This window comes from Corticium candelabrum, chromosome 12, assembly GCF_963422355.1.
Source record: "Corticium candelabrum chromosome 12, ooCorCand1.1, whole genome shotgun sequence".
Classification (NCBI taxonomy): Eukaryota; Metazoa; Porifera; class Homoscleromorpha; order Homosclerophorida; family Plakinidae; genus Corticium; species Corticium candelabrum.
In genome coordinates this window covers 2,100,469-2,115,000 of record NC_085096.1, presented here as the reverse complement: position 1 = coordinate 2,115,000, position 14,532 = coordinate 2,100,469, and the positions used below count along the sequence as shown (strand labels likewise).

At 43.1% G+C, this 14,532-nt stretch overlaps 1 protein-coding gene across 2 annotated transcripts; it reads left to right on the top strand.

The window, feature by feature from the left end:
* Positions 1 to 2,929: 2,929 nt before the first annotated feature.
* Positions 2,930 to 14,321, top strand: LOC134187543 (uncharacterized). Of its 2 annotated transcripts, none has more exons than XM_062655690.1 (16): positions 2,930 to 3,716; positions 5,803 to 8,567; positions 8,628 to 8,730; positions 8,799 to 9,115; positions 9,179 to 9,212; positions 9,273 to 9,332; positions 9,451 to 9,752; positions 10,152 to 11,193; positions 11,253 to 11,393; positions 11,475 to 11,999; positions 12,130 to 12,873; positions 12,934 to 13,036; positions 13,105 to 13,418; positions 13,485 to 13,518; positions 13,583 to 13,642; positions 13,772 to 14,321. In XM_062655690.1, the coding sequence occupies exons 1-11, from the start codon at positions 2,945 to 2,947 to the stop codon at positions 12,459 to 12,461; spliced, it is 6,393 nt and encodes a 2,130-aa protein (XP_062511674.1). In that variant the 5' UTR covers positions 2,930 to 2,944; the 3' UTR covers positions 12,462 to 12,873; positions 12,934 to 13,036; positions 13,105 to 13,418; positions 13,485 to 13,518; positions 13,583 to 13,642; positions 13,772 to 14,321. The 2 variants fall into 2 exon arrangements, with proteins under 2 accessions (XP_062511674.1, XP_062511675.1); XM_062655691.1 differs by lacking the exon at positions 2,930 to 3,716 and adding an exon at positions 4,240 to 4,288.
* Positions 14,322 to 14,532: the final 211 nt, after the last annotated feature.

Below are 14,532 nucleotides of genomic sequence, written 5' to 3'. Positions count from 1 at the left end.
ACTTACAAGCACGCGTGTGGCACATGCAGAGTGCGGGGCTGGTGGCTGCGCGAGAGGGGCGCGGCTACTACGATGAAAAGGGGGTTCAAAGTCACAGACCAGAGGGTAGACGAATAGCGGCCCGTGGTGGTGGTTGGTGGTGTTTGGGGCTGAATTGGCGGCGAGTGGTTGCGGTGTGTTTACGTGCGGGGCCCCGCTCGCTGCTCCAGACTGGCGGCGGTCGACCGCCTTCCCTCGATAGCAACGCAGTCGGATGCGTCCGACTCATGGGGCCGCTGGGCAGTGCAGGACAATTCATGGGCTCAGTTGCATTGCATGGCTTACATCCTGGGTTGGAGTTCTCATGGTCACAGTGGCGTTGACCGTGGTTGTTTTTGGGAGCAGGCTGAGCGTCCGTTTACGCTCAGTTTGAGTCGGACGGCGCTGCGGTCGTGGCGGTGCGCAGTCCATGCGGGGGCGGGGGCGGAAAGCAGTCGCTGACGCGGTGTCGCGAAACATGGTGGACTGGTCATTGATTGTTTGGTTCATTTTTTGACCCAGCTCCGCGTCCAGTGACACCAAACGTGGCGGCGTTGATATGCGACACCGACATCGACTGGACGTCGGGCTGCTGGAACGATCGTTTTATTGCTTGTTTGGCGCTGGGCTAGCCCCATTCACATTGCGTGCATACCAGTCAAGATGTCACGGTATCGACAGTACTGCGAGCGAACCGGAGTCGCACCAATCTGAATTCCGACATCTGAACGGACTCTATGCTTGTTAGTGGCGTTCCTATCGGACGAGGGTATCGCGCACTCTACCCTCAAAAATGCCCTGTCAGCGGTGCGCCATGTTAGCATTCGGCACGGTTTAGGAAACCATGCAGTCTCTGCCGCTGTTGGTGTACTGGTCTTACAAGGCGTTACGCAGTCGACGGCAGGTCCCAAATGGCGGCAGCGATTACAAATCACTCCAGATGTGTACTGCTCAGACTAGCAGACCACTGGGCCCCAAGAGTAGACGAGCTTGACGTGGTGATGCTTTGGATTGATGTTGTTTGTCTTTCTTTGGTTTTCTGCGTACGGGCAAAGTTACAGTACGTACAGTTCGTACCGGCCGTTGAATCGTCGGTTCATCTGACAGTTAGCGATGTTGCAGTGGACTCCCTCTCGAACCCGTTCCTCGTGAGAGTTAGGCTCATGCAGTCATAAAAAACGGACCCGTTCTGGCATGGTGTGGATATTCATCTCGGGAGGACGGGTACCTGCTTTATGTCCTATTGCGGCAATGCTGGTTTACCTCGCCTGGCAAGGTCGAGAGGCAGGTCCGTTGTTTCTGTGCTCTGATGGAATGCCTCTGTCTATGCCACAACTTGTCAAAGAAGTGCGGGCAGCACTAGAAGCCAGGGGTTTGTGTCCGGTTACTCGAGGCACAGCTTTAGGATTGGAGCCGCAACCACACCAGCAGAACTAACTCCACGATCCAGAAACTGGCGAGGTGGAGGAGCGAGGTTTGCAAGCGCTACGTAAAACTTGTCGCCAAGATTCTAGCGGCATACTCTCAGTCGTTAGTAGCTTCCCGCCAGAGACGGAGCGATGACAAGTTTGCCGAAGACACGGCGGTAGCATGCGTGCTTTCTACCCGGCGACTAGTTGTACAGTGTACTTGCGTGCATGGTTGCTTTCGTACGGGCGTGCTATAGACGCATGCTCACTAGACAGTGACAAGGCACTCACCCCCTGACAACTAATTTATAAGCGGCGGTACGTAGCTGAATGATCATGAGTCCTGGAGAGGTAGGTCCTGGAAGTGGGTCCAGCTTGGGTGCGGGGCGACCTCGCCGTTGGGCGTGGTCGCCTTCCTTGTGGACTTGAGTCCGGTCTGAAGTCCCGGATCCGCGCCCGATGTCGGTTCTCCTAGACTAGGATGGGCTAGGCCGGACTCCGCCCACTCTCCACGGCCACGCCTTCATTATGCAGGCTGGCTCAGGTAAGTGGTTGCGTCAAGTCGGCAAATGAACATCATCACTGGAAAACTGACGGAGGTAAGGATTCAATTAATTTTGCGTTTTTTTCTGTATGTGCGAGAAAATAGAAATATGATATACTGTTTGGCAACGTACGTATACGATACAGTACACATGTTCTTTTATGATTGGTCGGCAAAAAAGCGAGTTCGAGCACTAATTTGTACACGTGAGCGATCACGTGAATTACGACGTGAGTGCATTCTTGTGAGGTGAGTCATCGTCATGTGATGTTTGCTTGTTGAAGATCGCTGAGTAAGTAAAGAAGTTTGTTGCGCACTAGAGACATCGGAAATGGAAGGGAATGTCGCTGAGGCTGCAGGTCGTAAGCAGTGGGATAAAGTGAAGGACCTATAGGACAGGGGAGGTGACGTCAATATACGGGATGGAGAGGGATGGACAGCTCTACACCATGCGGCTAATCATACTAATGTAGAGATGTGTAAATTTCTACTTGGACGTGGGGCGGACGTCGCTGCTGGAGATAAAAATGGCGATATGGCAATTAGCACAGCGATTAGTATGCCATGTGGTTCGAATTGTCTTGATGTTGTTCGTCTGCTACTGACAGACGTTACTGTGAATGCAGTAAACAACTATGGTAGACGTCCTTTGCATTACGCAGCTCTACGCCGTCTTGTTGATATTGTGCAGCTGCTTGTGGATCATGGAGCTCATACCAATGTGGTAGATGAGGATGGAGCTACACCACTACATGATGCAAACAGATGGGGAGATGACGTTCCTGCAGTGACTGAAATCTTGCTATGTAAGGAAGCAAAGGTTGATGCAGTGAATAAAGATGGGAACCAGCCACTACATGTAGCATGTATGTATGGTCATATCAAGTCTGCTCGTTTGTTACTTTCCAGTGGTGCTAGCTCTCATGCTTCTAACAATAATGGAGAGACGCCACTACATTGTGCTGCTGGTGCAATGACACACGTTTCTGAATTATGTAACATTTTACTGACTCATGATGCTGATGTTCATGCGGCAGACAAATATAGGAACCAACCACTACATGTGGCATGTAGACACAATAATATTAAAATTGGGAAAGTGTTGATATCTCATGGAGCAGATGTAGTTGCTATTAATGGACAGAACTTATCACCTTTTCAATTAGCATCACGACATTGTGAGAATCATCCTGACTTGTGTTTAGCTCTTTCTAGGGCAGGATTGACCTCAATTCAGACTGAACACATTTGTCAAGCTTTGGAATTTGCATTCAGTAAAAACAATCAACTTACTGGTTGGGTGTTGAGTAAGATTTATACACAGACAGAAACCTCCCTTACTGAAAAGTTGTCTGAATGGATTGACACGATAGATATTGATGAATTGCTTGTAACAGCACTTGATCAGAAACAAATAGAGTCGTGTTTGATTCTGATAGAAAATGGTGCAAGTGTGAATGGGCCAGATCTATGTCCTGTTCGACCTCTTACACTATCAGTCAGAGAAGGACAATTAAACATGTGTAAAGTTTTGATTGAACGAGGAGCATCAGTTAATGCTGAGGGTTACAAGTATAAAGAACCACCTATATATTATGCTCTTACTGGGAACAAAACTGAAATCGTGAAGCTTCTTCTCTCACATGGTGCAGAATTCATGAATATTAAAATTAGAAACAGATCAGCATTAGAACGCTCACAGACAACAGGAAGTCGCGCAGTGGCAAGAATGTTGAATGCTGCAGGTATTTATCATGTATTTACAACTATTAAAAATAAAAATAAATTAATGAGTTTGAGTTTAGTACATATGTTACTTGCATGATCGGCTAGGTAGTTTGTCTATCAGTTAATTAAACTTGAACTTCTAACTAAGTTTTAGAATGATGTTGTTTAGTCTTTCTGTTTGGTCATATAAGTCAAGCGGTTGGCTACGTTCATTCTAGTCTGATTGTTTTAGCTGTGCAACATGTACAGCAAACATTTACCGTATTTCCGCTCTTTTAACGGCATGCCGTTAAAGTGGGGTTTACCAAAATTAGTGTCGAGCCGATCTGGTACACCCTATACCGACAAGCCGGTATAGACTGCGGTATGCCGGTACAGGCTGAGGAATTCCAGACACACGCAACCTCGTAATGCTCATCTGCGCATTCTTGATGATGGCAGAAGTTGACGCGACTACAAAGGGTAGGAAATCATATATAATTTAGAAAAAGTGAAGTTTTAATGAGATTGGCAGCTTTGAAAGGTAATATCTCAAAGATGGTGAAAGAATGTGGGGTTCCGAGAAGCTGCGTGCAAGACTGGATAAAAGGTCAAGAACAGCATGATAATAGTAGTGCATTGTGGTTGTAACGTTTCATTTTTTGTGATGCAACTGTACTCCTGTGTGCTCATCCAGAGTTGCATAATGTTGCATTCTATTGCTTCTAATTTTGCCCCACAATATACTGCCATGCCAGTATACCTCGGGGTATACAAGTGTAACAGAATAAATTGTCCCCCGGACCAAATGGGCCGGCCTATAGTGTCCCACCGGACAGTCTATTTCGTCCCCACTTGGCCTAAAGTGTCCCCATGCTATTTTGTCATGCTATTAAAACTACCAGCCAAATTGTAGTGTTTGCTACTGCTTCACATGGAATCTGGCTGGGAGATTGTACAGCAAGCTTTTAGCCACAGAACGAATTGTAGCCAACGACTTGACACTACTGGTTCTGTCTGTCTGCGTCTGATGTGCAAGAAGCTACAAGTTTGTCTATTTCTCTATTACGTGAGTGACTGATGTAATTTCACGCTATATTTGTCTCCACAACGACCTGTATTATACGTAGAAATCAGTTTGGTGGTCAAGATGTTTATTTAGTTGAGAACCTTCAGCTTGGACTAAGTGGGCAAAGAGGGGACAGAATGGGCTTGGACTATTCAATCTGCCCACACAGGATAGGCCGGCAAATTTGGTTCAGGGGGACACTTTGGATGGGGGATGGATGTTCCATTACATCGGCACTTGCTAAACCCTGTAAATTAACCAGCATGCCGTTAAGAGTGCAGAAGTACGGTAGGAATTATTTTATTAGAATTAGCAAACGAAAGGCAACAGGGAATGTTAGGAAATGTAGAGTGAGTTTTTGGGCTTACACATATAACTTGTTTGGTGGTTCATTGAGAGCATTGTGGCTTGCACATAGGCACATGGACACACACACACACACACACACACACACACACACACACACACACACACACACACACACACACACACCTAGAACATGGAATTCTACCAATACCCACTATGGGCTACAGCATTGCAGAAGTTTTACGCTCTGTTGTGCAAGTAGTAGCAAATACACGGTCATATGACCAGCTTGCTTCTCCTCCTGGGGGGATGACTGGCTGGACACTCGAGCATACGTGGTGTTCTGCCAAGCCAGCGGTCTTGTCTACCCCCAGTCAATGACCAGGTACTCATTTATACTCCTGATTTGAGAGAGGCAATTGCAGGTGAGTTCCTTGCCAAAGGGAATTACGCCTGTGCCCTTTCCATGCTTGAACCCCTAATCCAAAGGTCCCGGATGTGGCCATTCTCCAAATGTGCTCTCTAACCAATTGAGCCACAGATGCCACACACACACACACACACACACACACACACACACACACACACACACAATAGCTTAAACACATTTAGGCAGGAAGGCAAGCATTCATGTGAACAGAAAAAAAACAGGAAACTGTTGTGACATTTTTAGTGACATTAGTCAACACATGCTACATTCTAACTTACATATTACTCTCCATGATGGTGCTTTCTTTCTTCTATTCTAGCTTCTTATCCTGAAGAGATTGTATCTCAAGGAGAAGCAGCAATGCGTATCTATGATGCCGCATGCAATGAAGAAAATGCAGTGACTGTATTTTTGCGTGTTGATGTTGTCGGTCGTGATGGTGCTGGAAAGACAAGTTTGACAAAGTCGATCACTCTCATGAAGTTTGACCAGTATGAGCCGAGCACAAGAGGTGTCATTCCAATGAGTCGCATTATCATGAAAGAAGCACGTAACTGGACTGTTCCTGTCACCAGTGAACGTTACAGAGATCTGTACGACAAGAACATCACGGCAGTTATGGCAGAGGCTTTTAATAGACCAGAAGAAAAAGATAAGTTTTTGACATTGGCAAGAGACAAGAAGACGAGCACAAGGAAACAAAATAGTAAGACATCAGTGAAGTCCAGTTCAAAGCTGATGGCAATAGCAAGTTCCACTGATGGGCAAAGAGACGAGCAATCAGATGATATGTCAATGAACGGTGGTGACAACGTACTTGAGCAGCCTGTTGCTATGAGGTTAGAAGAGGTCAGTAATGACCGACAACTTTCAGAATCTTTGGAGTTAAATGATGAGAGTGCACATGTGAGTGGTGATGTAACTGGTGAAGACAGAGAGACAAGAGAACGATCAACAGAGATGTGTTGTAGTTCAGGTAGTGCAAGAGACAATGTTGAAGCACAAGTAGAATCAGTAGCAGGTTTTAGTTCAGAGACTGTAGTAGTAGCCGTTGATACTGATAGTTCAGAAAAGAGTGAAACAAAGGAAATAGGAAATGTACGAAGAAGAAAAAGAAGAAGGAAGAAGAAAGCAAGTAAGATGAAGACATCTGATAAACGACCATCACGACAATCTCGTCAGACGGTGACGAGCAGAAAGAAGAGAAAGAGAACTTATCAACTAAGTTCACAATTCTCCTCAGATGTGCAGTCTTCGACATCTACAGATACACAGCAACATCAGCCACAATCAAAACGAAGGAAGAAATCTAAATTGAAAGAGCCACGTGGTCAGTCACAGTGTTCAGGCTCGGCAGCAGTTTCTGGTAATAGTGAGAGCAAGGCTAATGAGTCAAAGGATATACCCGAAGGCATCAAAAGAAGAGTGACCGACTATCTGAGAAATAGTGAATCTCTTCGGAAGGCCAAAGATGAAATCATGGTCACCATTTTAGATTATGCCGGTCAGCATGTGTTTTACACAACACATCAGCTTTTCCTCTCTCGAGCTGCTTTCTACTATGTGGTGTTTGATGCTTCTCAACCATTGGGTAGCCAGACGGCATCGGTATTTCGTAAACTTGATGGCGAAGTAGTTTACATGGGTGACATAGCTGATGCTACAAACTACGAACGAGTTGAAGAATGGATATCAGCCATTCACATTATGGAAGCGGAGCCGTCATATTTCATGATATTTGAGAATGTAGGCATACGATCACCTGGAATCTTCCTTGTTGGTACACACGCTGATGTACTAAGAAAAGAGGAAGGGAAGTTGGAGAAGCAAGACGAATTCATGAAGAAGAAACTGCAAGACACAGAGCTGTCAGAGCACATCATATGGGCATCTAAAGACAGAATGTGTTTCTATGTCGATAACTCGATGACGAATGCAGACAGTGGTGCTGTAGATCCACAAGTACAGTTGCTGTGTCAAAAGACAGAAGAGGTAGCACGTCAGGTGGCAAAACACGACAAGCTTCCAATGACGTGGCTTCGATTTAAAGAAGAGCTTCACCAGTTGAAAGAAGATGAGACGACAAGAAAGGTCGTGTCTGTAGACGAGTTGCTGCAACTTGCCCAAAGAGTTGGCGGTATCAAGACCAAAGAAGAGTTCATGGTATTGCTGCAGTATCTGAGCAATCGTGCTGTTGTTCTTTATCATCCAAAAGCTTTAAAGACTGCAGAGAAAGAAGTCGTTCTAGATGTTGAGTGGCTGATGTCTCAACTAGAAAAGGTGGTGACCATTCACACAGCTGTTCCCTCGATGTGGAAGAGGGATATGGCACGTTGTGCAGAGACAGGTATCATGACACAAGAATGTCTCGACTACTTGTTACCAGACTTGTCGTGTCGTAGCATCATCAAGTCACTTCTGAAGTATTATGACTTGATGTGTCCATATCTTGGACTGGATGCCAACAGTTTGGAATTTTCCAGTGATCAACAGGATTACGTCAACTTGAAATTCCAGTCTATTGAAAATGAAGACAAGTCACAGTGTCAAGCATATTTTGTGCCTTGCTTACTACAGAAAGAGTCTTCACTGTTATCTACAGAGATACCCTACAGTCATAAGACTGCTGCTCTTATTTTACATTCTGGTAATATTCGTATGCCTAAGCCTTTATTCTACCGTCTACTCACTCGATTGGCAAAACGATTTCGTCGTTTGCCACAATTGTTTCAGAATGTTGGCTACTTCAGGGTTTATAACCACCACAAGCTGGAGATTTCATTAGACAAGCACAGTTTGCAGATGATTGTCTGTACTGACCACAAGGATCCTCTTCCAGCAGTATGTGCTCTTGTCAAAGATTTTGTTGTCACTTCAGTTGATGAAGCTAAACAACAAGGCATGCCAGGATTAAAGCTGCAACTAGGTTACATGTGGAACAATCCAGATCACATTGGAACTGATTCTGAATTTGTGTCTCTGAAAGGATGGAATGATTTACCAGAAACCGTGTATGTTAAATCACTGGACAAGGAAGTCAGACTTTCAGAAACCTTACATGCTTGGTTTCCTGCAAACAGTGAGGTAGTTGACATTTTATAAGTGTTATTAGTTATTTTATTATGATTGTTGTTGGGTGTTCAGTTTGCTGTCCCTTTGGAGCCTGACATGTATGTGTTACCTGATACACACTTGCTACATTATGGGAAGGAAAAGAGTTTAGCTCAGTGTCTTCCAGCATACACAAGTAAGCTATTTGTCATAGTCAAGTTACACTTGAGTTTGTGGTCATGTGTGTGCACATTTGTGATTCAGTACAGTCAACCACTCCAATTTCTCATCTTCTGAGTGACACTCATGTTCATGAATGCCTTCAAAAGGTAGCTGAAGTTATGGATAAAGAAGAGGACATAATATGTGACGACTGGAGGAGTTTGTGGTGTGACCTACTTGAACGACCTTTAAGTGAAATGAAGATGAAGATTCAACAAACTGCAAATACCAGTCCAACTCACTTTGTTCTGAAGAAATGGATACACAAGTCATCATCAGCAACTGTCGGCAAACTCATTGAACGACTTACTGCTATTTATCGAAATGATGTGGCAGAAATTCTGATGAAATACTTAAATGTAAGTGACTTTATACTGCTGTGAAAAGTGGACGTTATAAATGCAAGTTGCTCATATCTTTAGGAAGGAGACTGTAAGATAAGGACAGTCACTACAGGTCAGACGTCATTTTGGTGTGTCTTTGAGTGAAACTGTAACCAAGAGTGTTGTGTTTTAGACAATACAGGTAGACAGTCTTCCAGGGCATTTTCTGTTTACTCGAGAGATAGCCAGATGGGTATGGTTTATTGTTTTGAAGTATTTTAGTAATTCTATTTGTTAGCTCTATATCTGTATTAATGCCTAAATTTTACAATTATTTGAAGATTGGTAATGATGAAATTTATTGTGTTTAGTGACTCTAAAAACTGCAGTTAAAGATCTTCTAGTTTATCCTTTCAGTCATGGTATTGTTGAAGTATGCAACCTTCTAGATCAAACTGAGAGGGCAGATGACTGGCATCATCTCTGGTCACACTTACTAGACAGTCCAGTTGAGATAAAACTTCATAGAGATGAGAAAGAAGGCTTTATGGTTTTATTGAATCAGTGGTGCAGCAAGAAATCACAGTCTGAAGCAACTGTTAAGCATCTAATTGATGCACTGAAGTTAGCTGGCAGAAGTGATGCTGCTGACGTCATGAAACAGTACTGCAAGGTAATGTAAAGTGCATGAAGGCCATGTGACCTGCAACATTAGCTTGCAGCGATTTTACATACGAATACACAGACAGACAGACAGACAGAGAGACAGACAGACAGACAGACAGACAGAGAGACAGACAGACAGACAGACAGAGAGACAGACAGACAGACAGACAGACAGAGAGACAGACAGACAGACAGACAGCTCTCCTTTATTATGTAGATTACAGCATAGCTTTCTTTTAATTTTACTTGATGCTAATTGTTGCATTAAGTGGTTGCAGTTCTTATCAGACAGTTTCCAAACTCGACTTGGTTAACTGTTAATAGTAGTGGGTTATTTTAATGTTTTCATTTGCAGACATTGCATGTAATGTATGGTACTATTGAAGTGTTGTTTTCTTGTCATTAGCCTTTGGATGACGTACTACCTGTTCCTGTCATTTCTGGTAAATTCAAAATGGAGTTGACTGAAGTCAAAGCAATAAAATTAGATCTTGGTAATGGCAAGTATGTCAAACTACTTCAGACATTTTCTATCATGGAAACAATCGGAATTCAAGGTGGCCTTCTGAGCTGCTCAAAAAATGAGCAGTTCATTTTTATTCCTTCGGGTGCACTTCTGTCAGACACAAGCATTGAAGCTACAGTTTACCATGTTGTTGACTCAGTTGGATTGGATAGAGCAGAATTTGTAACAAGCTTGTTGGAGGTCGCTCCACATGAACTGAGGTTTGAGAAACCTATTGAAATTTTGATGTCTCATCATCTGTTTATTGATGGTGACAGCAGTAAAGTTGAAGTTCTATACCACAGTGGTGCATCAGCAGATGATAGTGTTACATCTTCTTGTCAGCTGACATCAGTTAACGAGTCTTGCCTGGTCAATGACATGACAATGACTCTTTGGGAAGATTTTGTTCACATTGAAACTTCCTATTTTTGTAGGTTTGATTTGCGCTGTGAAGGCACCTCTTTTATTAAAGTTTGGGCATCACTGCATACATCGAAGACCCCAAATCCAGACCAATTTTGTGTTAAACTATTTCTTACAAAATGTCGACCCAAGCCTCATGATGAGATCTTTAAAGATGTAGAAGTGACCGGCTGTGAATTAGAATGCAGATATTGCACACAGCTGACGTTAACTTGTGAAGAAAAAGAAGATTTACAAGTGACTGTTGAGATCCCCCCAAGCACAAAAGGATGGAGAGCAAAGGGGAATTCCAATCTGCATCAGGCCATTCAGTATAAAAAAATTCAAAATTTGGTTGTCCAGGATAGGCCGTATATTAGCACCGACTTTGGTTTTGATAAAACGTTGGATGATGATGTAACCGATTTTGCTCCAGTTTTTGTGTTGAATGGTATTCAATGTATTCTTTCTCCATCATCTACTTTTCGACAAACATCTGACACTGTCTCAACTGTTAGTCAAGAAAACAGCATTGCAAGTAATTTCTTACGTATTATGTTGTTCTTATTCTTTGTGCTAAAACAAGTTGCAATGCAGACATGACCAAGGCAAGTGATGTGCAGCATCAAAGATCGGTGCGTGCCAGCCAGTCACAACAGTCTAAAGAAACTGTTACACACAGTTCTGATGGCAAATTGAGCTTACCAGACCATGGCAGTGTTAATGGCAGTTCTACAGGTACAGAAAGACATACTAGGAACATAAACGCATGCAGGAAGTATCACACATATTATAACCGTTTTTGTTTGTTTAAATTAGCTTCAACTCTTCAGGTTGGAAACGGATTTTCCTGCAGCAGTCAGGTGTCCCATAGTGAAGGTGTCGCGGATGTGGAAAGGGAGGAACATCATGTTACTAACAGCAATTTATCTGTTGCAAGTTCTGCTGCCAAACAAGATGTTGAAGAACCTTCATTAAGTCTATCTGACTTGAAACAGAACCGCCACCCTAAGGGCTTAGATAGAATTGTTACAAAGTGTGATATACAATTTATTTCTGGATATGAGAAAGTGGCTAAGATGTCGCTGCAACTAGGGTGGCTGATGTTTCAACGTGATGACTATTCACTTATGGATGTTAGAAACACTCTTATGAAGGATGTTCTAGATCAACCAGATTGCACGAAAGTCACTCATGTGATTGAAGAGTGGCGTCGATGTAAACAATATGAGGCAACTGTTAGAGCATTGATAGACATCTGTTGTCAGCACACTATTGGCTGTGACAGGCAGTATATGGAATCTACACTCAACTCACTTCCTCAACTTCATTATTCTTCCTCTGGTAAGTAAGCAGATTATGTACAATAGAATGAATGTATTGGACTGAAGTATGTTGTGCTGCTGGCTTTTATGTATTTGGTCTATAATTTGGTTTGATGGACAGTTTACATAGTAAACCTGTTTGTTCATAGAACTCAATCTGTCAAACAGACAACATTGTAAAGTGAGCAACAAGGATCTCGTTGAAGTAGCAAGTGCAGTGAGTGGAAATTGGGGACAATTCTCTGCCCGGCTTGATCCAGATCTGTTTACTGTTTTGGAGAGAAAGAAAATTAGACAGTCACACAGTGAACCTTTCGATCAATCTCATGCAATGTTAGAGAAATGGTCAGACAAGTTGGACAAGAAAGCTACTAATGGGTTGGTGGTAGAGGTTTTGTTGAAGAACAACATGCAAGCACAAGCCAACAAAATATTTGGGGAACATCTTGTAAAATACGTGGAAAGCAATCGCTCTGACTAGGCAGCTTGGTTTGGGTGAGTGGCACATGACAATCTGTTCTCAGTCAGACTCAGCTTTGGTAAAGGCTGGGGACGTAGCAACACGAGAATACCCAAGCAGTTGCTTATGCTGGGTTGAAGTATTTCTCAACAGTATGCAGTAGCATCACTTCTAGTATGAACTAAAGATTTCCCCACTACCCTACCCACGGGATTGTAATAGTTTATGATTTTTTATGCTGGACTAAGGATAGTTATTTCGTAAAGAAAAAGGCATTAGTCATCCAGTCAAAGACCAGGTACTCGATATTCTGAATTTGTGTCTCCGAAAGGATGAAATCATTTGCCAGAAACCGTGTATGTTAAATCAGTGGACAAGGAATTTAGTCAGACTCTCAGAAACCCTACATGCTTGGTTTCCTACAAACAGTGAGGTTAGTTATAATTTATAGAATCTGTACAATACTTTTATTACCATCTTGTTTCTGGTTTAGTTTGCTATTCTTATGGAGCCTAATATGTACTTGGCACCTGATACAAAATTGCTACATTCTGAGCAACGAAAGAGTTTGGTTCAATGCCTTCGACTCTGTCCAAGTAAGCTATTTGGTATTGCTGTGTTACACTTGAGTTTACAATGATGTATATGCACATTTGTGATTCAGTACAGTCAACCACTCCAATTTCTCATCTTCTGAGTGACACTCATGTTCAGGAATGTCTTCTAAGGGTAACTGAAGTTATGGATAAAGAAGATGACATAATATGTGACGACTGGAGGAGTTTGTGGTGTGACCTGCTTCAATGTCCTTTAAATGAAGAAATGAAGACGAAGATTCGAGAAACCACAAGTCCAACTCTGTATGTTATGAAGAAATGGATGCGCAAGTCAACATCAGCAACTGTTGGCAAACTAATCGAACTTCTCAGTGCTATTTATCAAAATGATGTGGCAGATATTCTGATGAAATATTTAAATGTATGTGACTCTACACTAAAATAAAGGTCTGAACGTTGTAAATGTAATTTGCTCATTTCTTTATAGTAAAGAGAATGTGAGATGACGGCAGTCAGTACAGGTGAGATATTGTCATAACGATAGTTTGTATGAGTGAAACTGTAACCAAATGTGTTGTGTTTTAGGCAACACAGACAGACAATCATCAAGTTCATTCTGTGCAGAGTCGAGGGACAGTCAGATAAGTATGGTTTATTGCCTTGAGTTTTAGTATTTTAGCCTTATTGGATTCGTATATGTCTGTATATACAGATGTGTGTCAATACTGTTTGATGGTGTGTTAATACAGCTTGACTACATACATTTGTGTATAGATCCTGAGCTGTCACTAAACAACATAGCAAGGTAGCACCAGATGATCTAGTTGCTGTGGCAAGTACAGTGGGCGTAAACTGGGAGGAGCTCGCCACCAGATTAGCACCAGTCATGTTTAGTATCATAAAGACGGAGAAGATTAAAGCTCAGTATGGTAAACCTTTCATTCAGTCTCGTTCAATGTTGGAGGAATGGGCAAACGGATTGGACAAGGTGTGTGCAACAAGTCGGCAGAGTCATGCAAGTACAAGCACTGCTGCTCGAACAACAACTGTGGGGACCACATCCTTGTTCCGCTTGTCCCCTCCAACGCTCCAATTAACGAACTCTATTTGTCAACTCCAATTAATACTCACTGTTTGGCAACGTTTCGTTGACACCATCCCGATGCAGCTTTTGTTTACTCTCTAGTGCACGACGTCACACACGGTTGTGCTATTGGTTTCTCTGGCCCAAGGATTTCCCGTATTAACCCAAACCTTTCTTCTGCCCATGACCATCCAAACGTTCAGAAACAATTACAGAGTGAATGTGATCACGGACACATGGCAGGGCCTTATGACGTACCACGTTTGGAAAACTTTCAGTGCTCACGTCTAGGCGTAGTCCCGAAAAAGGGAGGCACATGGCACGTAATCATGCACCTGTCGGCCACATTTGGGTCTAGTGTCAACGACTACATTTCCAAGGAAGACTTTGGTCTAAAATACAGTACTGTCCACAATGCTATCGCCATCTTTCAGTGCTTGGGTCCATTAGC

Excerpts from the sequence above, each read along its gene's own strand:
- LOC134187543 (XM_062655690.1), top strand. The coding sequence starts at position 2,945 with ATGACACACGTTTCTGAATTATGTAACATTTTACTGACTCATGATGCT. Across the intron at positions 9,116-9,178 it reads TTCTGATGAAATACTTAAAT|GAAGGAGACTGTAAGATAAG; the intron begins GTAAGTGACTTT and ends TCATATCTTTAG. Across the intron at positions 9,333-9,450 it reads CTCGAGAGATAGCCAGATGG|TGACTCTAAAAACTGCAGTT; the intron begins GTATGGTTTATT and ends TATTGTGTTTAG.